Source organism: Leucoraja erinacea, chromosome 14 (assembly GCF_028641065.1).
Source record: "Leucoraja erinacea ecotype New England chromosome 14, Leri_hhj_1, whole genome shotgun sequence".
Taxonomy (NCBI): domain Eukaryota; kingdom Metazoa; phylum Chordata; class Chondrichthyes; order Rajiformes; family Rajidae; genus Leucoraja; species Leucoraja erinaceus.
Genome location: NC_073390.1, coordinates 8,503,345 through 8,528,284, shown reverse-complemented (window position 1 = coordinate 8,528,284; position 24,940 = coordinate 8,503,345). Strand labels below are relative to the sequence as shown.

At 42.9% G+C, this 24,940-nt stretch overlaps 1 protein-coding gene and 1 long non-coding RNA gene across 2 annotated transcripts in view; one reads left to right on the top strand and one right to left on the bottom strand.

Annotated features, from left to right (window-relative positions):
• The window catches only part of LOC129703241 (palmitoyltransferase ZDHHC5-A-like), a 47,271-nt gene that overhangs the window by 12,482 nt on the left and 9,849 nt on the right, over nucleotides 1-24,940 (top strand). Inside the window, exons 3-5 of the mRNA XM_055645552.1 lie at nucleotides 8,903-9,048; nucleotides 19,761-19,933; nucleotides 20,934-21,036. Coding sequence (XP_055501527.1) covers nucleotides 8,903-9,048; nucleotides 19,761-19,933; nucleotides 20,934-21,036 — 422 coding nt within the window. The remainder of the gene's footprint in view (nucleotides 1-8,902; nucleotides 9,049-19,760; nucleotides 19,934-20,933; nucleotides 21,037-24,940) is intronic.
• Nucleotides 22,290-24,940, bottom strand: part of LOC129703242 (uncharacterized) — a 31,786-nt gene continuing 29,135 nt past the window's right edge. Inside the window, exon 3 of the long non-coding RNA XR_008724528.1 lies at nucleotides 22,290-22,749. This is a non-coding gene — a long non-coding RNA (uncharacterized LOC129703242). The remainder of the gene's footprint in view (nucleotides 22,750-24,940) is intronic.

The window sequence follows — 24,940 nt, the reverse complement described above, 5'->3', positions numbered from 1 at the left end:
AGCAAGAATCGGAGCAGGGAGGTTCTACTGCAGTTGTACAGGGTCTTGGTGAGACCACACCTGGAGTATTGCGTACAGTTTTGGTCTCCTAATCTGAGGAAAGACATTCTTGCCATAGAGGTAGTACAGAGAAGGTTCACCAGACTGATTCCTGGGATGTCAGGACTTTCATATGAAGAAAGACTGGATAGACTCGGTTTGTACTCGCTAGAATTTAGAAAATTGAGGGGGGACCTTATAGAAACTTACAAAATTCTTAAGGGGTTGGACAGGCTAGATGCAGGAAGATTGTTCCCGATGTTGGGGAAGTTCAGAACAAGGGGTCATAGTTTAAGGATAAGGGGGACATCTTTTAGGACCGAGATGAGGAAAACCTTTTTCACACAGAGAGTGGTGAATCTCTGGAATTCTCTGCCGCAGAAGGTAGTTGAGGCCAGTTCATTGGCTATATTTAAGAGGGAGTTAGATGTGGCTAAAGGGATCAGGGGGTATGGAGAGAAGGCAGGAACAGGATACTGAGTTGAATGATCAGCCATGATCATATTGAATGGCGGTGCAGGCTCGAAGGGCCGAAAGGCCTATTCCTGCACCTATTTTCTATGTTTCTATGTTTCTATAAGCAAGAATCCAGGCTTACCCGGCTTACTTCATACTTTTTAATGTAGTTTCCAAATTTACTATCAACTCATAATTCATGTCTACATGGTCTTCATTGTTCAGATTGATGACCCTGGTTTGAGTTTCAACTAAAATCACTTAATCTTGACATTATATTCTATCACTCTTCACTAAATGCCACATATTGAACACGCCCTTAGTTCTTTCTCAATACACAGTACTAAAATAGTATTTTCCTTTGCTGGTTCCTCAATTAGATAAAGAAGTGGCAGATGGAATACAGCGCAGCAAAGTATTTTGATAGTAGGAATAATGATGTTGACTATTTTCTAAATGGGGAAAGAATTCAGAAATCAAAGGTGCAAGGGGATTTGGGAGTGCTGGTGCAGGATTCCCAAACAGTTAATTTGCATGTCGAATCAGTAGTAAGGGGGGCAAATGCAATGCTAGCATTTATTTTGAGAGACCTAGAATATAAAAACAGGGATGTAATGCTGAAGCTTCATGAGGCACTAGTCAGATGACATTTGTTGTATTGTGGACAGGTTTGGGCCATGTATCTGAGGAAGGATGTGCTGGCATTGGAGAGGGTCCAGAGGAGGTTTACGAGAATGATCCCAGGAATGATTGGGTTAACATGAGTGTTTGATGGCACTGGGCCTGTGCTTGCGCGAGTTTAGAAGGAAGAAGGGGAACCTCATTGAAATTTACAGAAGAGTGAAATGCTTGAATAGAGCAGATGTGGAGAGGATGTTTCCATTATTGAGACAGTCTATAGGACCAGAGAAACTTTCTGAAACCATGGCGGACTGCTGGACCTCAAAGACGTTTGCTGTGGTTAAAAAAATACTATTGGAGAAATTATTAGGATTGAAGAGTGATTAATCCCTAGGAGGTGAAAGACCTTCATTTTATGTGTTGAAGGAAGTGGTTAAGGAGAGAGTGGATATACTGGTTATCCATAGAAGGTTCTGTAATGGTTCCCATGGATTGGAATGTAACAAATGCAAGAGCATTATATAGCAAGAAGCAGGAAAGAGCATCTGAGAATAGAGAACTAAAGATCAACTATTAGCCTGATATCGGCAGGAAGGAAAATGCTGAAATATATTATTCAGAAAGCGTTAATGGGACATTTGAAAAATTATAAAAGGATTAGGCATTAAAAAAAGGAAAATGAAATTTGACAATTGTCCTGTGAATTTTTGAGGTTCCAAGTAGTAGAATAGATAAGAACAAACAGTCTGATGTTGTGTATTTGGACTTTCAGAAAGCTTTTGATTAGGAACCCCACAAGAGATTATAACGTAAGATTAGAGCATGCATATTGATAGTTACATATTTGCTTGGAGTGGGAATTGGTTAATGGACAGAAACAGATAGTAGAAGTAATCACGTTACTTTCAGGTTACGAAACAGAGATCGGTGGGGTACTGCCCATACTGGTGTTGGGGCGCCCCAATATTCACTCATGAGCTGAATGAGGGATCTAAATATAACTCAGCCGAGTGATAGTGATGGTGCTAAACTCAGTAGGCTAGGAAGAGTCTTCAGCGAAATAGACTGGTTGAGTAAAACGGGTAAAGACGTGGCAAATGGAATATAATCAGTCAATTACTTTTTGCAAGTTGGTAAGTGACACACAAGCACCATCTTGGACTCATTTTTCCTGCATCTCACTGTTAATAGGAAAATTGATTCATTTTCAGAAAGAATCCTTGGTGACCTCCAGACCTAAATTAATGCAGTGTGACAAAACTGGCTCTCATAAGCAAGAATCGGAGCAGGGAGGTTCTACTGCAGTTGTACAGGGTCTTGGTGAGACCACACCTGGAGTATTGCGTACAGTTTTGGTCTCCTAATCTGAGGAAAGACATTCTTGTCATAGAGGGAGTACAGAGAAGGTTCACCAGACTGATTCCTGGGATGTCAGGACTTTCATATGAAGAAAGACTGGATAGACTTGGTTTGTACTCGCTAGAATTTAGAAGATTGAGGGGGGACCTTATAGAAACTTACAAAATTCTTAAAGGGTTGGACAGGCTAGATGCAGGAAGATTGTTCCCGATGTTGGGTAAGTCCAGAACAAGGGGTCATAGTTTACGGATAAGGGGCAAATCTTTTAGGACTGAGATGAGGAAAACTTTTTTCACACAGAGATGGTGAGTCTCTGGAATTCTCTGCCGCAGAAGGTAGTTGAGGCCAGTTCATTGGCTATATTTAAGAGGGAGTTAGATGTGGCCCTTGTGGCTAAAGGGATCAGGGGGTATGGAGAGAAGGCAGGAACAGGATACTGAGTTGAATGATCAGCCATGATCATATTGAATGGCGGTGCAGGCTCGAAGGGCCGAAAGGCCTATTCCTGCACCTATTTTCTATGTTTCTATGTTTCTATAAGCAAGAATCCAGGCTTACCCGGCTTACTTCATACTTTTTAATGTAGTTTCCAAATTTACTATCAACTCATAATTCATGTCTACATGGTCTTCATTGTTCAGATTGATGACCCTGGTTTGAGTTTCAACTAAAATCACTTAATCTTGACATTATATTCTATCACTCTTCACTAAATGCCACATATTGAACACGCCCTTAGTTCTTTCTCAATACACAGTACTAAAATAGTATTTTCCTTTGCTGGTTCCTCAATTAGATAAAGAAGTGGCAGATGGAATACAGCGCAGCAAAGTATTTTGATAGTAGGAATAATGATGTTGACTATTTTCTAAATGGGGAAAGAATTCAGAAATCAAAGGTGCAAGGGGATTTGGGGAGTGCTGGTGCAGGATTCCCAAACAGTTAATTTGCATGTCGAATCAGTAGTAAGGGGGGCAAATGCAATGCTAGCATTTATTTTGAGAGACCTAGAATATAAAAACAGGGATGTAATGCTGAAGCTTCATGAGGCACTAGTCAGATGACATTTGTTGTATTGTGGACAGGTTTGGGCCATGTATCTGAGGAAGGATGTGCTGGCATTGGAGAGGGTCCAGAGGAGGTTTACGAGAATGATCCCAGGAATGATTGGGTTAACATGAGTGTTTGATGGCACTGGGCCTGTGCTTGCGCGAGTTTAGAAGGAAGAAGGGGAACCTCATTGAAATTTACAGAAGAGTGAAATGCTTGAATAGAGCAGATGTGGAGAGGATGTTTCCATTATTGAGACAGTCTATAGGACCAGAGAAACTTTCTGAAACCATGGCGGACTGCTGGACCTCAAAGACGTTTGCTGTGGTTAAAAAAATACTATTGGAGAAATTATTAGGATTGAAGAGTGATTAATCCCTAGGAGGTGAAAGACCTTCATTTTATGTGTTGAAGGAAGTGGTTAAGGAGAGAGTGGATATACTGGTTATCCATAGAAGGTTCTGTAATGGTTCCCATGGATTGGAATGTAACAAATGCAAGAGCATTATATAGCAAGAAGCAGGAAAGAGCATCTGAGAATAGAGAACTAAAGATCAACTATTAGCCTGATATCGGCAGGAAGGAAAATGCTGAAATATATTATTCAGAAAGCGTTAATGGGACATTTGAAAAATTATAAAAGGATTAGGCATTAAAAAAAGGAAAATGAAATTTGACAATTGTCCTGTGAATTTTTGAGGTTCCAAGTAGTAGAATAGATAAGAACAAACAGTCTGATGTTGTGTATTTGGACTTTCAGAAAGCTTTTGATTAGGAACCCCACAAGAGATTATAACGTAAGATTAGAGCATGCATATTGATAGTTACATATTTGCTTGGAGTGGGAATTGGTTAATGGACAGAAACAGATAGTAGAAGTAATCACGTTACTTTCAGGTTACGAAACAGAGATCGGTGGGGTACTGCCCATACTGGTGTTGGGGCGCCCCAATATTCACTCATGAGCTGAATGAGGGATCTAAATATAACTCAGCCGAGTGATAGTGATGGTGCTAAACTCAGTAGGCTAGGAAGAGTCTTCAGCGAAATAGACTGGTTGAGTAAAACGGGTAAAGACGTGGCAAATGGAATATAATCAGTCAATTACTTTTTGCAAGTTGGTAAGTGACACACAAGCACCATCTTGGACTCATTTTTCCTGCATCTCACTGTTAATAGGAAAATTGATTCATTTTCAGAAAGAATCCTTGGTGACCTCCAGACCTAAATTAATGCAGTGTGACAAAACTGGCTCTCATAAGCAAGAATCGGAGCAGGGAGGTTCTACTGCAGTTGTACAGGGTCTTGGTGAGACCACACCTGGAGTATTGCGTACAGTTTTGGTCTCCTAATCTGAGGAAAGACATTCTTGTCATAGAGGGAGTACAGAGAAGGTTCACCAGACTGATTCCTGGGATGTCAGGACTTTCATATGAAGAAAGACTGGATAGACTTGGTTTGTACTCGCTAGAATTTAGAAGATTGAGGGGGGACCTTATAGAAACTTACAAAATTCTTAAAGGGTTGGACAGGCTAGATGCAGGAAGATTGTTCCCGATGTTGGGTAAGTCCAGAACAAGGGGTCATAGTTTACGGATAAGGGGCAAATCTTTTAGGACTGAGATGAGGAAAACTTTTTTCACACAGAGATGGTGAGTCTCTGGAATTCTCTGCCGCAGAAGGTAGTTGAGGCCAGTTCATTGGCTATATTTAAGAGGGAGTTAGATGTGGCCCTTGTGGCTAAAGGGATCAGGGGGTATGGAGAGAAGGCAGGAACAGGATACTGAGTTGAATGATCAGCCATGATCATATTGAATGGCGGTGCAGGCTCGAAGGGCCGAAAGGCCTATTCCTGCACCTATTTTCTATGTTTCTATGTTTCAATAAGCAAGAATCCAGGCTTACCCGGCTTACTTCATACTTTTTAATGTAGTTTCCAAATTTACTATCAACTCATAATTCATGTCTACATGGTCTTCATTGTTCAGATTGATGACCCTGGTTTGAGTTTCAACTAAAATCACTTAATCTTGACATTATATTCTATCACTCTTCACTAAATGCCACATATTGAACACGCCCTTAGTTCTTTCTCAATACACAGTACTAAAATAGTATTTTCCTTTGCTGGTTCCTCAATTAGATAAAGAAGTGGCAGATGGAATACAGCGCAGCAAAGTATTTTGATAGTAGGAATAATGATGTTGACTATTTTCTAAATGGGGAAAGAATTCAGAAATCAAAGGTGCAAGGGGATTTGGGAGTGCTGGTGCAGGATTCCCAAAAAGATAATTTGCAAATCGAATCAGTAGTAAGGGGGGCAAATGCAATGCTAGCATTTATTTTGAGAGACCTAGAATATAAAAACAGGGATGTAATGATGAAGTTTTATAAGGCACTAGTCAGATGACATTTGTTGTATTGTGGACAGGTTTGGGCCATATATCTGAGGAAGGATGTGCTGGCATTGGAGAGGGTCCAGAGGAGGTTTACGAGAATGATACCAGGAATGATTGGGTTATGGTGTGAATGATGAGTGTTTGATGGCACTGGGCCTGTGCTTGCACGAGTTTAGAAGGAAGAAGGGGAACCTCATTGAAATTTACAGAAGAGTGAAATGCCTGGATAGAGCAGATGTGGATAGGATGTTTCCATTATTGAGACAGTCTAGGACCAGAGGACCCGAAGTCTACCCGTTGAATGCCTTTCATAATTTTATTTACTTTTATTAGATCTCCCCTCAGTCTCCGACACCCAGAGAAAATAATCCAAGTTTATCCAAGCTCTCTGTATTGCTAATACTCTCTAATACAGGTAACGTCGGATAAATCTCTTCTGCATGCTCTGCAAAGTCTCCACATACTTCCTGTAATATGGCGAGCAGAAATGCACACAATACACCAAATGTGGCCTAAGCAATGTATTGTATATCTGCCACATGGCTTTCTGACTTACAATTAATGCCCTGATCTATCATACTAAATGTCTTCTTTAGCACTCTATCTACTTATGGTGTCACTTTCAGTGAGCTATGAACTTTGACCCCAACATCTCTCTGTTAAGGTTCTTGCCATTCATTAAATTTTAATGAGTTTAGTTATTACTATCTTTCCCCTTACATTCCAACTCCCAAAGTGCAATACCTCACATTTGCTCGGATTAAACTCCATCTGCCATTTCAATAGCTGATCTATATCGCATTGTATACTTTGACAACCTTCCACACTCTGTGTCTCTACAAATGTTCATGTTGTCTGTAAATTTACTAACCAACTCATATACATTTATGTCCAAATGTTTCACATATACTACAAACAACAGCGGTCCTAGCACAGATCCATGTGGAACTCCAGTGGCCACAGACCTCTAGCCAGAATACCACTATCCTCTGTCTTCTATGAGTAAGACAGATCGGCATTCAAGTCACCATGGATCCCATGCATCTTCTCACAGAGGGACGTGACGCTCTGGAATTCTCTACACTGCAGGCTATGGGGATAAGATAACTGGAGATATTTAAAGAGGAGATAGATAAAGTTTTGAAAGATCATGTAATTGAAGGCTATGTGGGACTGCACAGAACCAAAATTGAAGTGTGTGGCATAGAGAACCATTGAACCGTTGAGGTCAGCTATTATCATTTTGAATGGCAATGGAAGACTTGGCAAGTTTTTAATTCTATTTTCTAGTGCACTTGTACTCATGTGTGGAAAATATGTCTGTTGAACTGATGTAAATCCTGTCGCACGTTGCCTTTGCTGGTGTTTCCACCAGGTGCTTGGCTACAATCTGGGAAGGGGGTAGGAGATGAGATTAGTGAAGTTGAGTTCTAAGTGCTCAAAGTCAAGTTGAAGAATGACCTTGCTCTGAGTTTGAGAACCAGCTGCAGATGTGACTTCCTCTGCCTGGCTTCAGCTATGTGTCGCTGCTGAAGACCGCAACAGCCCACGCATTGAGGGTGGCTGGGGAACTCGCACACTGTTATTTTAAGACCAGATGGCAAATTCCGCTCGGGTGGGAGCAAGGCCATTCTCCTGAGTTTAGCACCAAATCTATCCCCCACTGTGCTGGAGGGGCATTACACCATAAAAGCCCATCTCGCCACTGACATAGGGGACAGCCTATGTGACAGCTGTGAGATTCCTCAGCTGGTCCCCAGCAAGTGGCTTCCGCTGCATTGTAAGTGGGCAACTGCTTGGGCAATGCACAAAGTACCCTCTTTCGACTGTCGAATAAGTGTTTTCCCTTTACCCATATAATATCTCCATATTTCATAACATCATGCATATCCTCCAATGTCACCCATCCCTTCTCTCCAGAGATGCTGCCTGACCCACTGAGTTACTCCAGCACTTCGTGTCTACCTTCGATTTAAACCAGCACCTGCAGTTCTTTCCTGCACATCATGCATATGCTCACTGGCAGAACCTCCAGTGCATTGAGCATTTCCTGGACAATTCCCGTTCATCTTCATTTGGATCATCCAACGACGAGTTTTCCTCAGTCTTCCACAGTGTGCAGCCTCACTAGACAATGTGGTGACAGAGATAGACTCCAATCCTCCTGCCCTCCTCATGTGTACTTGAGCCTGATGAGTAACCACATGCAGGTCCTGCATCTCACCTCTCACTGTCTGCTGTTGGATTTTGGAACGGTTGGCTGTCATAGAATCATCGAGAAAAAACAGCACAGAAACATGCTCCCCAGGTCCATCTATCAACTGTTCCATTTCAATAATCCTGCATTAATCTTATTTATTAATTCCCCCCCCCCCCCCCCCCCCCCCCCCCCATTCTCATCAAACCCACCCAAGATTCTACCACTCAACTGCACACCGTGTGCCTATTAATCTACCAACTGGCATGCCTTTGGGATGAGGGAGAAAACTGGAGCATCATAAAGAAATTTACGCAGTCCAGGGAAAATGTACAAACTCCTCATTGAGGGCATCGTTGGTCAGGATCGAACCAGGGTCACTGATGTTGTGAGGCACGGGCTCTAGCAGTGGCCGCACTGCGCCACCCCATGTCATGGTGATTTTCATGCACACTGTCACCAATGAGTTTTCACTTTCTGAGGAGCTGTGACAGGGGAATGATTAGGCAGTGCATGAGGTTGTGGAATGAGATGGATGTCGGAAGGGTTTCTTGTCAGTGAACCTAGGAAGAGTGATAAAAGTTTCACATTATTTTCTCGTCAACCCTGATGGAATTAGCTTCACCAGGCACAAATTGTACATGAACGCGAGGGTCAGTCTGTGAATCTCACTCGGGGCCTTCCATTTTATGCTGCCACTAGCTATATCTTCCCAATATTTATCTACTGTTTAGATTTGAAAACTGATGTGATTCTAAAGATTTGCTCTTTTCAATGGTAGGCTCAGTAATATCAGTACGCCAGAGCTTTGACCCTAAGGTTGTGACAGTTAGCGGCAAGGTGTATTATCTGAAGTGGTGTCAAGTCTGCCAGTTCTACCGACCACCCCGCTGCTCACACTGCAGACTCTGCGATGTTTGTATAGAGGTGAGTAACTCAACAATAGGCCAACTGTGTCAGACAGACAGTTTGAAATACACCCTGGAAAATAATATTCCTTCTTTTACTCAACTCCTTGTTACTTATTTTTCAATTTATTCAAAAGATGTATTTTGCTATTACCGAAAAATCAGCTGAAATATTCACTTGACAGATAATATAATCATGCTTGATTATTTCAGATAAGAAACAGGACTGATTGAATGTCCATAAGAAGGTCAAAGTGCTATTGGTGTAGGGAATGGATGTAAGGGTGTAAGAAATTGGCAAGTCCCTCAAACCTTCTCCACCATTCAATAAATTGATGGCTTTTCTGATGGTTAACCTTACCTCTATTCTTCCACCTGATCCTGATCACCTTTGGTCCTTACCACCGTAACTTGGGCAGCACGGTGGCACAGCGGTAGAGTTGCTACTTTACGGCACTTACACCACTGGAGATCCGGGTTCATTCGCGACCACGGTTGCTGTCTGCACGGAGTTTGCACGTTCTCCTCGTGACCGCTTGAGTCTTCTCTGAGATCTACGGTTTCCTCCCACACTCCAAAGACGTAAAGGTTTGTTGGTTAATTGGCTTGGTACAAATGTAAAATTGGCCCTAGTGAGAGTAGGATGGTGTTAATGTGTGGGGATCGCTGGTCGGTGCAGATTCGATGGGCTGAAGGGCCTGTTTCCTGTTTTATTTCTAGAACTAAAAAAAAAAAATAAGGACTCCCTGGTTATCCAAAACCTATTGATATCAGCCTGAATATGCTTAATGGTTTAACATCCAAAGCTCCCTGGAGCAGAGTTTTCCAAATGTTTACAAACTTCTGAGGGAAAATAAATTGTCCTTATCTTAGCCTTGGCTAAACAATCCTTTGTGATGAAATAATCAAACTATCCAAATTATATATTTAATAGACTCTCCCAAAGTCCAGAATGTAGCATCAGTCTTTCTTCATCCCATGTCTCTAATGAACATTCTCTGCAGTCCCTGCATGGCAAGCACAGTGAACCATCCACACTTCGGTACTCAACATCTGTGAGCAACTAGAGCAAGAGAACATTCAGGCATGGGCTGTCCCGAGGAAGTAACATTTATTGCCGGCAATAAGAATCCAGCCACATACCATAACATTCAAAGGTGCTATTTGTTTAGTTTAGTTTAGAGATACAGTGCAGAAACAGGCCCTACGTCCACACAGACTAGCCATCCCCGCACATTCACACTATCCTACACACACTAGGGACAATTTACACATAAACCAAGGCTCCCACTAGGATCTCCTCAATATCCTGCAGCTCCGCTCTTGCTCCCCCTCCTCCCATTCGCAACAAGGACAGAGTACCCCTTGTCCTCACCTTCCACCCCATAAGCTGTCGCATACAGCATATAAACCTCCAACACTTTTGCCACCTCCAACGGATCCCACGACTGGCCACATCTTCCCATCTATTCTGCAGAAACCGTTCCCTCCGCAACTCCCTGTTCAACTCGTCCCTTCCCACCCAAGCCACCCCATCCCAGGTACTTTCCCCTGCAACCGCAGGAGATGCAACACCTGCCCCTTTACCTCCCCCCTTGACTCCATCCAAGGACCCCAACAGTCTTTTCAGGTGAGGCAGAGGTTCACTTGCACCTCCTCCAACCTTATCTACTGTATACGCCGTCCAGGTCTCCTGCACGCTCCAAAGAATAAAGACCTAACTTGTTCAACCTTTCTCTGTAACTTAGTTGCTGAAACCCAGGCAACATTCTCCTCTGTACTCTCTCTATTTTGTTGACATTCTTCCTATAATTAGGCGACCAAAATTGTACACCATATTCCAGAATTGGCCTCACCAATGCCTTGTACAATTTTAACATTACATCCCAACTTCTATACTCAATGCTCTGATTTATAAAGGCCAGCACACCAAAAGTTTCTTTACCACCCTATCTACATGAGATTCCACCTTCAGGGAACTGTGCACAGTTATTCCTAGATCCCTCTGTTCAACTGCATTCCTCAATTCCCTACCATTTACCATGTACGTCCTATTTTGATTTGTCCTGCCAACATGTAGCACCTCACACTTATCAGCATTAAACTCCATCTGCCATCTTTCAGCCCACTCTTCCAACTGGCATAAATCTCTCTGTAGACTTTGAAAATCTACTTCAACATCCACAACACCACCTATCTTAGTATCATCTGCATACTTACTAATCCAATTTACCACACCATCATCCAGATCATTGATGTACATGACAAACAACAGTGGACCCAACACAGATCCCTGTGGCACCCCACTAGTCACTGGCCTCCAACCTGACAAACATCCATCCACCATTACTCTCTGGCATCTCCCATTCAGCCACTGTTGAATCCATCTTGCTACTCCACCATTAATACCCAACAATTGAACCTTCTTAACCAACCTTCCATGAGGAACCTTGTCAAAGGCCTTACTGAAGTCCATATATACAACATCCACTGCTTTACCCTCATCAATTTCCTGAGTAACCTCTTCACAAAATTCAAGAAGATTAGTCAAACATGACCTTCCAGGCACAAATCCATGTTGACTGTTTCTAATCAGATCCTGTTTATCCACATGCTTATATATATTATCTCTAAGTATCCTTTCCATTAATTTGCCCACCACTGATGTCAAACCTACAGGTCTATAATTGCTAGGTTTACTCTTAGAACCCTTTTTAAACAATGGAACAACATGCGCAGTACACCAATCCTCCGGCACTATTCCTGTTTCTAATGACATTTAAAATATTTCTGTCATAGCCCCTGCTATTTCCACACTAACTTCTCTCAATGCCCTAGGGAATATCCTGTCCGGACCTGGAGACTTATCCACTTTTATATTTTTCAAAAGTGTCAGTACTTCCTCTTCTTTGAATCTCATAGTTTCCATAGCTACTCTACTTGTTTCCCTTACCTCACATAATTCAATATCCTTCTCCTTGGTGAATACCGAAGAAAATAAATTGTTCAATATCTCCCCATCTCTTTTGGCTCTGCAGATAGCTGTCCACTCTGACTCTCTAATGGACAAATTTTATCCCTCGTTATCCTTTTGCTATTAATATAGCTGTAGAAACCCTTTGGATTTACTTTCACCTTACTTGCCAAAGCAACCTCATATCTTCTTTTAGTTTTTCTAATTTCTTTCTTAAGATTCTTTTTTAATTCTTTATACTCCTCAAGCACCTTATTTACTCCATGCCCTTGCTTTCCCTCTATCTCCATCCCCTCCCCCATCCAAGTTCTCCCACTAGTCTTACTGTATCCAACTACATTCTATCTCTGTCCCAGCTACTCCCCTGACATCTGTCTCAAGAAGGGTCTCGACCTGTAACGTCACCCATTCCTTCCCTCCAGAGATGCTGCCTGTCCCGCTGAGTTACTCCAGCATTTTGTGTCTACCTTCAATGAACCTACATACCTGTAAGTCTTTGGAGTATGGGAGGAAACCGAAGATCTCGGAGAAAACCCACGCGGTCAAGGGTAGAATGTACAAACTGTTTGTACAAACAGCACCTGTAGTCGGGATCAAACCCAGGTCTCTGGCACTGCCAGCACTGTAAAGCAGCAACTCTAACACTGCGTCACCTTGCCGCCTGATATTGGTTCTGAAATCCCCTTCATTGATATCCTGGGGGTTACCATTCACCAGAAACATAACTGAATCAGTCATATTGATACCTTGGCTACAAAAGCAGGTCAGAAACTGGGCATCCTCCACCTCTGAATACCCATAGGCCTTTCTACAATGTCCAAGGCACATGTCAGTGGTTTGAGGAAGATACTCCTCTTGATGGGATGTGTACAGTGCCGACAATACTTGAAGCTCAACACCTAGGTCAATCTTCTTAACCCGTGTCCACATGAACATTCATTCCCTCTATCAGCAGTGAACGGTGGCACCACTGCATAGTATGTTCCATCAACTAAATACACTGCAGTTACTCATCCAGGCTACTCCAACAGCATCTTACAAAACCCACCTGCCAACCACCAAGAAGGATAGATGTTGTAACCTCAAGGGAAACTCCGCTGTCTGCAATTTCCCCTCCAAAATCCACACCAGCCTGATTTGCAAATATAATCCTCATCATGGTTAGCCATAATTCCTGGAATTCACCACCCGACAGCATTGTGGAATTACCTTCATCAAAAGGTTTGCAGCAGCTCAGAAACATGGTTTACTATTACCTTCAGAGTTAATTATGGATGGCCCATAAAGCTGGCCTTGTCAGTGGTGTACAGATCCCTAAAATTAATCGAGAAAGGGGGACCAACACTACACTTGACTTCCTAGTTCCTAACTCACTGCGTTTCATGGTAAACTAGGAATTATTGTATTTATTTTTTCTCATCTTCTAATGGAACTGTAAGTATTACAGGCCATTGCCTGCGATGAACATTTATTGCACTGCTCAGGGGTATTGTGATTGATCGATCTTTGTTGTTATTTTTTTCTTCCTGACATAGTTGATACCACTGCTGTAAGTGGAAATTCTAAATATGTGACCCATTTAGCTGCTAAAAACAACGACGGTAGAGGTGATCGTGGGGGCCAATTCCCACACCTAATTTACACTTAAAAAAGTGAATACGTCAATCCAGACGCACTAATAGTAGATAGACACACAAAGCTGGAGTAACTCAGCGGGACGGGCAGCATCTCTGGAGAGAAGGAAGGGTGATGTTTCGGGTTGAGACCCTTCTTCAGACCCTAATAGAAGCACATGTAGCACCTGATAGCAGGACCTAATAAGCTAGCATATGTGAGAGGTGCTATATGTCTATCACATCAATTAATTGGATTAACCTTTCTGTACGTGCTGCTATGTTCTATAAACAACAGGATACATTGTCTTAACTCACCAGGCAATAAACCCAGGGAATCAGATAAACTGACTTTGTTATCGGCCACTCAATTTTACTTTAGTTTAAAGAAAAGCAACAATAAGCCAGCGTGAAGTGTAAAACTGTCAACCTATTGTGCCTTGTCTCTATCCCAAGAAGGGTCTCGACGCAAGACGTCACCCATTCCTTCACTCCAGAGATGCTGCCTGTCCTGCTGAGTTACTCCAGCATTTTGTGTCTATCTTCATAGCTGAGGCACATCTGTTCCAATTAATACAGGTTGAGCCCCGTGGGACAGTTTCCTTGGGTGTTTACTCTGTTAATTAGCTTGACAGTTTTACACCTCATGCAGCTCATTCCTCCTCCATTTTCTTTGAACAAAAAGCAAGATTGTATTGTCTGTAACAATGTCAGTCTATCCGATTCCCCAAGTTTGTTGACCAAGTGGGTTCAGAAATGATACCCCTGTTGTATGTGTTGATGATATCATGATCCAGAAGGGTTCACCTTCTGAAATGGTGAAGGATTTTATATGTGAAAAATCCAGTATGTAAACCCTGGTATAACTTCGATAAACTGGTTGGAGGGAGAAGAGAGTGTATGGCAATAATAATCTGTGACTAAAATTGGTTAGTATAGCACTTGAAAAAGACATCATGTGAGCCAATTTTGATCTTACCTGACTAAATCTTGAAAGTGATTATTTTTATGTCAAATTGAACAAATTGCAAGATTGAAAAGAGTTCTTATGTTCAAAGTCAGTAGACAAAAGTCAGTAGACAATAGACAATAGCTGTAGGAGTAGGCCATTCGGCCTTTCGAGCCAGCACTGCCACTCAATGTGATCATGGCTGATCATCCACAATCAGTAGCCCGTTCCTGCCTTCTCTCCATATCCCTTAATTCCGCTATCCCAAAGAACTCTATCTACATCAGCATGTCAGACAATTTCTTAATGTCAGTCATGCACCTTGTTGTGCCACACATATTACAATCCCTAGTGACAGAAATTGGACTCCCACCTGTTGAGGCTGTGTCACATTGAACAGCTACCAACAACAAAGAGCTCACTGGGCTGCCTTCCTCATCATAGTGCCTTTTAAAATGTCACTGGTGGCATTGAGCACTTGACACGGCAAACCCAAAAATCACTGAGACTGTTCACTCACATTCCAAAGTGCACAGCCTGCACTCAAACTAGTGCTTTTTGGGGACTGTAATGAATGCTAATATGGTCCCATGTTTATCTTGATGCTCATCACCCAATTACATTTTAGGTCGGTGAGTTGGCTGTCCTGCCAGCAGCATGTTCGTTATTTCGACTTTTTTTGTTTTTTTTAGTGTGTCCAAACGGTTGTTGTAGTGTCTCTTGGTCTGTCTTGTGTGTGGGGTGGTGGGGAGGGGAAAGGGTGGCAGACAAAAATGCTGGAGAAACTCAGCGGGTGAGGCAGATTCTATGGAGTGAAGGAAATAGGCAACGTTTCGGGCTGAAACCCTTCTTCAGAAAGGGGGGAACCGTTTTTGGTCGCCTCCTCGTCAGAGAGGCAACTTTATATCATGTCGCCTCCCTCACGGCCTAACACCATGGATTGGAGCGGCCTTTCCTGGAGTCAGGCCCGGAGTTTCAGCAGCGGGCGCAGCGTGGACTTTTCCATCATGGAGCAAGCCAACCCTTGCCGGGGGTTGCCAGAGAGGAGTGCTCCAATTGCTGGCCCACGGACTGCTACATCCTAAATCCTCGGTCTGCGGAGCTTCTAGCCGCAGGGCGCGCCGTGGACTTACCATCCGGAGCCTGGGATCCCTGGCCGGGGATCCCCGGAGAAGAGCTCCGACCGCCGGCCTGCGGCCTACAACATCCTCAAGCCGTGGTCTCCGGTAAGAAAGCACCGATTTGGGACTTCCGAGCTGCAGTGTGTGTTTGACCGTCCCGACGTTGTCGTTTCAATCATCTCAACAAGAGGGCTGTCGGTAGCCTCGACTACGGAGGTTTCATGACCCCGACCATGGGTGAACAAGGAGGAGGACTGACTGAACTTTGTGCCTTCCACCACAGCTAAGAATGCTGTGGTGGATGTTTGTGTCAAATCTTATTGTGTATTGTGTGTTCTTTTTAATTGTATCGCTGCTGGCAAATTCATTTAACTGCACCTTCGGGTGTATGTGACAAATAAAATTGACTTTGACTTTGACTTTGACACAGAGGCATCATAAGCCTGGCTCTCGGAGAGGCTGGTAACTTCAGGGGATTCCCTGGGAAAGGAGGCACATCAGAGGCAGTATAGTAGACAAGCGAGTAGACCTGCTGCACCACAGCGCCAGATTGTGTTGTGTTCATCTTTCTTATAAGAAAGATGTTTTCAAGCTGGAAAGGGTAAAGAGAAGATTTACAAGGATGTTGCCAGGACTAGAGGGTCTGAGCAAAAGGGAGAGTTTGAGTAGGCTAGGACTCTATTCCTTGGAGCGCAGGAGGATGAGGGGTGATCTCATAGAGGTGTATAAAATCATGAGAGGAATAGATTGGGTAGATGCACAGAGTCTCTTGCCCAGAGTAGGTGAATCGAGAACCCAAGGACATAGGTTTAAGGTGAAGGGGAAAAGATTTAAGAGGAATCTGAGGGGTACCTTTTTCACACAAAGGGTGGTGGGTGCATGGAACAAGCTGCCAGAGGAGGTAGTTGAGGCTGGGACTATCCCAATGTTTAAGAAACAGTTAGACAGGTACATGGATAGGACAGGTTTGGTGGGATATGGACTAAGCGCAGGCAAGTGGGACTAGTGTAGCTGGGACGTTGGCTGGTGTGGGCAAGTTGGGCTGAAGAGCATGTTCCCACACTGAATCACTCAATGACTCTATGACTCAAAACCAGAGAGATAGGTTTGATCCTGAACCTGGGTGCATTCTGTATGGAGTTTGTATATTCGCCCTGTGACTGTGTGAATTTCCTCCTGGGGCTCCATTTTCCTCCTACGTCCCAAAAACATGGGAGCATGGAATGGAAATTGGGCCGTTGTATATTGCCCTTGTACGTGACGGTGGAATCAGCTAGAGTGCGGTCGGTTTAGTTAAGATGTGGTGAGAAAAAGTAGGATTAATGCGAATGGGTAATTGATGGATAGTGTAGAATTGATGGGCTAAAGAGCCTGTTTCTCCAGAACACTAAAACACATTTGGAAAGACCTCCACTTCAGGAAGCTTATTTGTTGCTATCATCTGGATGTGGTGGAGATTGTGGCTTTAAGAGCTGACAATATTTTCTAAAGCACTGCACGGTAACTGTGCTGAATTAAGTTGGGTTCCATGGAGACTCAGGTAAATGCATTTTAATCCTTCCATCTGCACATAGAACACACTAATGCTTTTGCACAGTTGTTTCTGTACAATTTTGTAATTTTTATTTGTGTGGGCTCTAATTTGACATTCGTGTGAAACACAACAATGTTTTAATGTAGTAAAGGGTCCAACACACACACAAGTTTAGACTACCCCCACACACAACAATCTCCAATGACACATCAAGCCTACGGTATAATGAGCTCAGGGAGAAGAAACATAGAGGATAGTGAGATCAGGAAGAGGAATGTTGATATTCCAGGATGGTATGAAGAAGGATGTAATGTTGTGGCTCTTGTAAACCATTATGGTAGAGAAGACCACAGTGCCCGATTGGATCCCTTGAGGGAGTCAAGAAAGTAGATCACTGGGGCCTTGACAGAGGTCCTTGTGTCCACTTTACCACCAGATGAGCTCCCAGAGGACTGGAAAATAACCCATATTGTTCCTTTATTTAAGAAGGGCAAATGGGATAATCCAGTAAATTATAACCAATTACTCTTACCTCGGTGTTAGTGGAATTATTGGAGAAGATTCAAAGGCATAGGATTCACTCGCATGTGGAAAAGCATGGATTTAACCAGGTTAGTCAACTGTACACTCCGCGGGGGAAGTCATGTTTTATAAAACTGATTGAGTTACTTGAGGGGGTGATAAGTATGATTCATGAGAATAGGACAGGGGATGTTGTCTACATGTCTTTAGTAAAGCTATTGACCAGGCCCCTTATGCTAGGTTGCACCAGAAGATTATGGTACATGGGATCTACAGTGATTGCGTAGATTGGATGAAAAGTCGGATTGGCTGAGGATGACCGAGGGTAGCGATGGAGGGGTGTTATTCTGACTGGAGGTCTGTGACTAGTGGTATTCTATAGAGGTCAGTGCTGGGATATCAATTGTTTGTGATATATATATATATATATATATATATATATATATATATATATATAGTACACACACACACACACACACACACACACACACACATAAGAACACACACACACACAAGGGTCTCGACCCAAAACATCACCATTACTCTCTCCAGAGATGCTGCCTGTCCCACTGAGTTACTCCAGTACTTTGTGTCTATCCCAGAGATGCTGCCTGTCCCGCTGAGTTACAATATATAATTTGGACAAAGATGTACAGTAGGTGGGTTAATTAAAAGGTTTGCAAACAGCACAAGAATTGGTGGAGTTCGAGATCATGCAGAAGATTGTCAAAGGATACTGCAGGGCACAGATCTGTTGGAAATATGGATGGAGAAATGGCAGATGATGTTTAATTTGGGCAATTGTGTGATATTGCATTTGGGAGGTCAAATTTAAGAGGAAAGTATATAGTTAATGTTAGGTCCCTTGGAAGCATTTATATGCAGAGGGATTTTGGGGTGCACCTCCCTGCAACATTAGTAGGTAGAGAGTGAAAAAGGGCATGTGTTATGCATGCCATCATCATTTTGGGCATTGAGTACAAATGTAGGGAAGTCATATTGCTGGTATATAAAGACTTTGCCTCCATCACAATGAGGATGTGCTTGGTGAACTCACTGTGGTGGATGTTTAATTTGTGTTTATTGTATGTTTTGTTATTATTGGTTCTGTGTATGACTGCAGGCAACATAATTTCGTTCAGACCGAAAGGTCTGAATGACAATAAAGGAATCTAATCTAATCTAATCTAATCTTAGGCACCATTGGGAATATGGTGTGCGGTTCTGGTTGCCGAATTACAGGAAGAATGGGGCACCTTTGGAGAGAATGCAGGTTTATGGGATGTTGCCTGGATTAGAGTGTAGTAGCAATAACGAGAGGTTAAGACAAACTTGGATTGTTTTCTGTGGAGCATCGGAGGTGGAGAAGCAATCTGATAGAAATATATAAAAGTCAGAGGGATGGACAGGGAAGATAGAAATAGTCTTCATCCGAGGGAGGTGATGTCAAATACCAGCAGACATAGCCTTAATGTGAGAGGGGAAAAGTTTAACGGAAATTTTGGAGCCAACTTCTTTAAGCAGGGAGTGGGTAAGTGTTGGATCACACTGACAGGGCAGTGGTGGACACAGATATGATTACTAGGTTTAAGAGGTTTTTATACAGGCCGTTAAACAGGCAGGGAATGGATTATTGACTATGTGCCAATTTGGCATCATGTTTGGCACAGACACTGTGGGCCAAAGGGCCTGTTCCTGTTTTGTAGCGTTCTATGTTCAGCATAGATCAGTGTACAACAGTCAGGAGCAATCCTTCAACCTTAACCAGTAACGGTGCCATTTAGTTGGCCCAGATGCAATGAGCTAATTCTTCATTTCAGGCCTGCTCCACTATGCATCGAGACCATGATGAATGCAATGCACTCATTCTGCTCTGATTAGAATTCATATCCCAGGATTTGAGCAACTAATTGGATAACTATATTATTATAGATAACCAGTGGTGGATCTTTCTACCTTAATGTCATATAAAGAAAAGCATAGTAATCCAAGCTGAAAGATGCTCTTTCTTATTCCAGGATTTTGACCACCATTGTAAATGGGTGAATAACTGTGTTGGGAGAAGGAATTACCGCTTCTTTTTCTTCTTTGTCTTCTTTCTTGCTGTTTACATGTTGACTATTTTGGGCTCCTGTATCATGTACCTTATAATCAACTACAATGAGCCGATGACGATGGAGAAGAGTGTTACGTATCCTTTCCTTCTGACCCAGAGCTGGGACTGTTATGGTTTGTTAGAGGATGAGAAAAGAAGAGGGATTCTCGCATGATTCCCCTTGCACAGTATCGCTGCCCACTGGAAGGTCAGCGTCACTGAAGAAATCGGCAAACGTTTCTTCTCAAAGTCACAAAAGGGAATCTTCTCAGTCACACAAAGGACATTTTTCAAGTGCATAAGACTAAAATGAAGTCATAGCTGTCCATTATCTTGCCAAATATAAAACTGCCAAATATTCACTCTCGCTGAACCCTGTCAAAGAAATAAACAAAATAGTGTGAGAATTAGGAGCAGAATGAGGACATTTGGCACTCTGTGCCTGCAGCACCATTCATCAAGATCACCATAGGACACTGGAATAGAATTAGGCCACCTGGCCCATCACATCTGCTGTGCCATTTGATCATGGCTGATCTACTTTTCCCTCTCAACCCTATTCTCATGCATTCTCTCCGTAATCTCTGATGCCCTTATGTCTTGACTATATTTGAATAATTAAATAAATGTTAGATTTTAATAGGCGTTGTCTCAGCAACAGTAGTAGTGAAATTAGTTATTTTACAAAACCCACCCTTAGAGATGGAAATCTGCCATCTTCACCCAGACTGACCTGTGTATAACTTCAGATCCACACTGTTCCTGCCGTTCCAGAGAAACTTGGGATGGATAATAGATATTGGCATGGACAGCAATATCCAGATCCCTGAATGAACAGAAAGAATTGCTCCATATCCTCGATCCCACCCCAAGACGGAGGAATAGAAATTCAGTCAGTTTCTTTGGGAGATTATTTTTATTCCAATTTTTGAGTCACAAAACAAATAGAGAACCTTTGGTGTAATTTGAACAAAGCACACAGAATGTTATTTTGGGTATACAATGGCCGGTAGACCAATGCTGGTCAATACTGCAAAACATCATCCATTGATTAAAGTGTTGTCCATCTAATGTTTTCCTTAAAATGATCTCTCAGTTATATTGTTCTGGCTCCGATTGCTATGTTCCTCTTCCCAGTGCTTTTCCTGTTTGGAGCTCATACTGAATACATGGTCTTGGGAGTAACTATGTCTGAACAGGTAAAACTTGAAATAAAAATGTGTCATTTTTCCAGAGATGATAGAAACAAAATAATTTATACAAAAGTAATATAGAGCTGGCCATGAAGTGACATTTTCTACTTTATTCACTTGTATTTTATTTGAAAAATCTGCACTGGACCTGTTTTAATTATGAGATTACCCTCTGAAATATATTCCACATAAAATGGGTACTATTTGGGCCTGGAATTTGTTGATAGTCTATGATGTGTAAACCTGTAACCAGGCCAGCGCATATGGAGTTGGAGATGGAGTTGCTAATGGGATTATTTATATCAAGAACAATCCATCTGATTCTTGAAGCTTGCTTCATCAATCATCAAAATCATAGCTGTATTCAAACAATTAAACACATGGTGTTCCTGTTCCTGAGCATTACTGAGCGTGCCCATGATGGTGAAGGTTGTCTTTACCTCCAAAGAGCTACAATGGACGTCTGTCTTTCACCAATGGTGCACTGGTACTTTATTGGTATTGTCAAAGGTGTTATTTTATATACAACTCAGTAAAATCATACTATCCATAAGCACAAACATGAATATGTACAAAAGTGCAACAACTGTAGTGTAAGAATAGTAGACTTCATTGACACGGTATGCAAAGAGTTGCCATAGTTCCAGCACAGTCTTGTACCCTTCAAGTTTCAAGTTCTTAAAACAAAACCTTATATTGGCCATAAAGGCTAGTTGGCAACACTGGGTCAGATTTGCAGGGGCCGGTTTACCCTGGTGATTTTGTTGATGTCCTCCACCACTGCTCCACCGTTCTTCGCTGGTGAAGGCGGCGTTCGATTCACGTAATCCCCAAGCTGCTGCAAGGCCTCCAACAGTACATCGACCTGTGAAACGCACCATCCATTGCTTCCTGCAGACACTGCTCAGCCTCCATGTACTGGGGTGCCCCCCACAGCTGACCTCAGAACCCCCAAATTGCCTCTGAGGGTGCAGGAGGCAAGCCCACAGCCTGCTCACCAGCACAAACCCTCTCCTCAGCCCACCAGCACTGCCATCTTGAAGGTAATATAATAGTAAGATTAAACGAGAACTTACCAGTTTGAAGTTTGATCTTTATTTTATGAGGAGTTACGTTGGTGATTACGTGAAGAAGTCCTGCCTGTGCGCATGTGCGTCAATCTTCAAAGCACTGGTATGAAATCACAGATAACAAAATGTGTGAAGTAACATAGTAAGATCAGCAACATGAGAACTACCATATGACCTTTATGCAAGAGAGGGTTGGGCGGGGTGGGCACGTAATCACCAACGTAACTCCTCATAAAATAAAGATCAAACTTCAAACTGGTAAGTTCTCATTTAATCTTACTATTTTACTTCTGAGTCACGTGAGTGATTCTGTGAAGAGTTCAAAGCTCTGTGATTTCTTGCCGCAGATTCAAATCTCGGCTTCTCACTGCATGGATTGACTCCAGATGAGAAATGTCAATAATGCGGTAAGCACAAAATTGAATATAATGCAGTAACAATTTATTTGAATAATCAAAAACAAACAGTAACCCCTCTATCCCAGGTGGAAACTTAAACAGAACTTAATATAGAATTAGCAAACAGCCCCCGATCGGCAATCGGCTGATGGTAAAAATGTTGAAAAAACAATTCATTTGACCATCCAGCGGCTGCGAGAATATGGTCGATGGGAACGTCCATCGCCTTGGCCGCCGACATTGCTGCTGCCCTAGTGGAATGAGATGTAAACACGTCAGTGTTAATACCTGCCTGAATCAACAATTGCTTTAACCACCTTGAGATAGTCTGCACTGAACCTCTCATGTGTGGTTTCTTGTAACTGATAAACAATCCTGTTTCCACATTTCTTAAGGCCCTTGTAGCTTCAATATAATGTAATAAATGTGTCCTTACACATAAACATGGATCAGTAGGATATGCTGAAAATACAATTTCGAAATTGTTACACCTGGCCTGCTCTGTTTGAGCAGATCATAAATATAGAAGATAACATTTTCTTCAGCCACTTCCATCCTGTCTAGCTGAAGCTTTTGCAAAGTCTGCACTCTCTGTGCTGATACCAATGCCATGATCATGACCAACTTCATGGTGAGTTTGGCCAAAGTCAGAGACGTAAAATGAACCCACTGACGAAGCATCTTGAGGACTACACTTACATCCCAGATCGCCATATACCTGGGTTTAGGAGGATTGGAGTTGGATTCCTTTCACACCAATCGAGCTATGAGAGGATGAGAACCAATAGGATCGTTCCCTGACCCCACCAAAAGATACGAGGCAAAGCACTTCTAGCTGTATTAATGGCACTATAACTGAGGCCCTCATCATAGTAGAGTGTCGACAGGAACACTAAAACATCCACAATACCTGCAGTACAATAGTCAATATTATTTTGTACACAATATTGCTCCCATTTTTTACATATGTAATATACTGCTTTTGAGTACTCTTTCTCCAGGCTGCAGTGAGCATGCCCACAGTTCGCCCAGACAGTCCTCGCCCTAGGTATGGCCTTCTTAAACCCTGCAAATTAACAAATCAATACGGTCACATAACGGATGACTTTCCCCTGTTACCAGTTGCACCAGTAGATTCCTTCGCTTGGGAACCACCAAAGGAGGTTTGATCGCTAACTGTAACATCAAAGGGAACCACGCTTGAGTCGGCCAATTAGGTATTACCAGCACCCCCGATGCAGCATCCTGCTTGATTTTTTGCAGACACCGACCTATGAGGCAGAATGTTGGAAAAACATATAAAAACATACCACTTCAATGTATCGAGAAAGCATCAACTGCAACTGAGCCCGGGTCTGGTTCCCATGAAACATATTTAGGCAGCTGGTGGTTAAGCCTGGATGCAAACCAATTGATATCTGGCATTCCATATGTAACTACTATATGATTGAATACCTCCTGGTTCAACATCCATTCTATGTTGTCCTGGAACTTTCGTGACCTGGCGTCTGCTACAACGTTGAATCTACCTGGTAGATAAATGGCTGAAATCCAATATCTTTATCAATACACCAGGCCCAAATTTGATTAGCCAATTTGTCACAGGATACCAACTTGATTCCTGTGACAAATTGGAGACCTGACCGGGCTGGAGCTGTGGTGCAGGCGGCGGCAGCGGCGGCGGAGACCTGACCCGGTTGGAGCTGTGGCGGCAGCAGCAGCAGCGGCGGCGGAGACCTGACCCGGCTGGAGCTGTGGTGCACGCGGCGGCAGCGGCAGCAGCAGCGGAGACCTGGCTCAGCACCGAGGCTTTGGCGGCGCCGGCGGCAGCGGAGACCTGGCTCGGCCTCTGGGCTGTGGCGAGGCAGCGACCACCCGCGGAGTTCGAACCGTCGCCTCGGCGCAGAGGGAGAACATAGAGGGAAGAGCCAGAGACGTTAACTTTAAGTTTTTGCCTTCCACCACAGTGAGGAGGTGTTTGGTGAACTCACTGCGGTGGATGTTAAATTTGTGTTGACTATGTGTTTTGTCATTTTTTTTTAAAATTATATGTATGACTGCAGGGAAACAGAATTTCGTTCAGACCGAATGGTCTGAATGACAATAAACGAATCTAATCTAATCTAATCTAATCTATTCCACCCATGTGATTAATATACACCACTGCCGTAGTGTTGTCAATCTGAAGCTGGACATGCAGGTTACCTTTGTTAGAGCAATAAGCCTTAAGTCCATGAAAAGCTCCTAAAAGCTCTAAGTAGTTAATTCCCCATGTCTGCAGAAGCGGTGTCTCTTGCTCAGTCCATCGGCCTCCACAGCTGGAATTCGTATCTGTGGCACCCCAGCCGAGTGCACTGACATCCGTCTGCAAGATCATGGAAGGCTGCTCAAGCACTACTTTGCTCGAACTACTGGACACATGCTGAATCCACCATTGCAAAT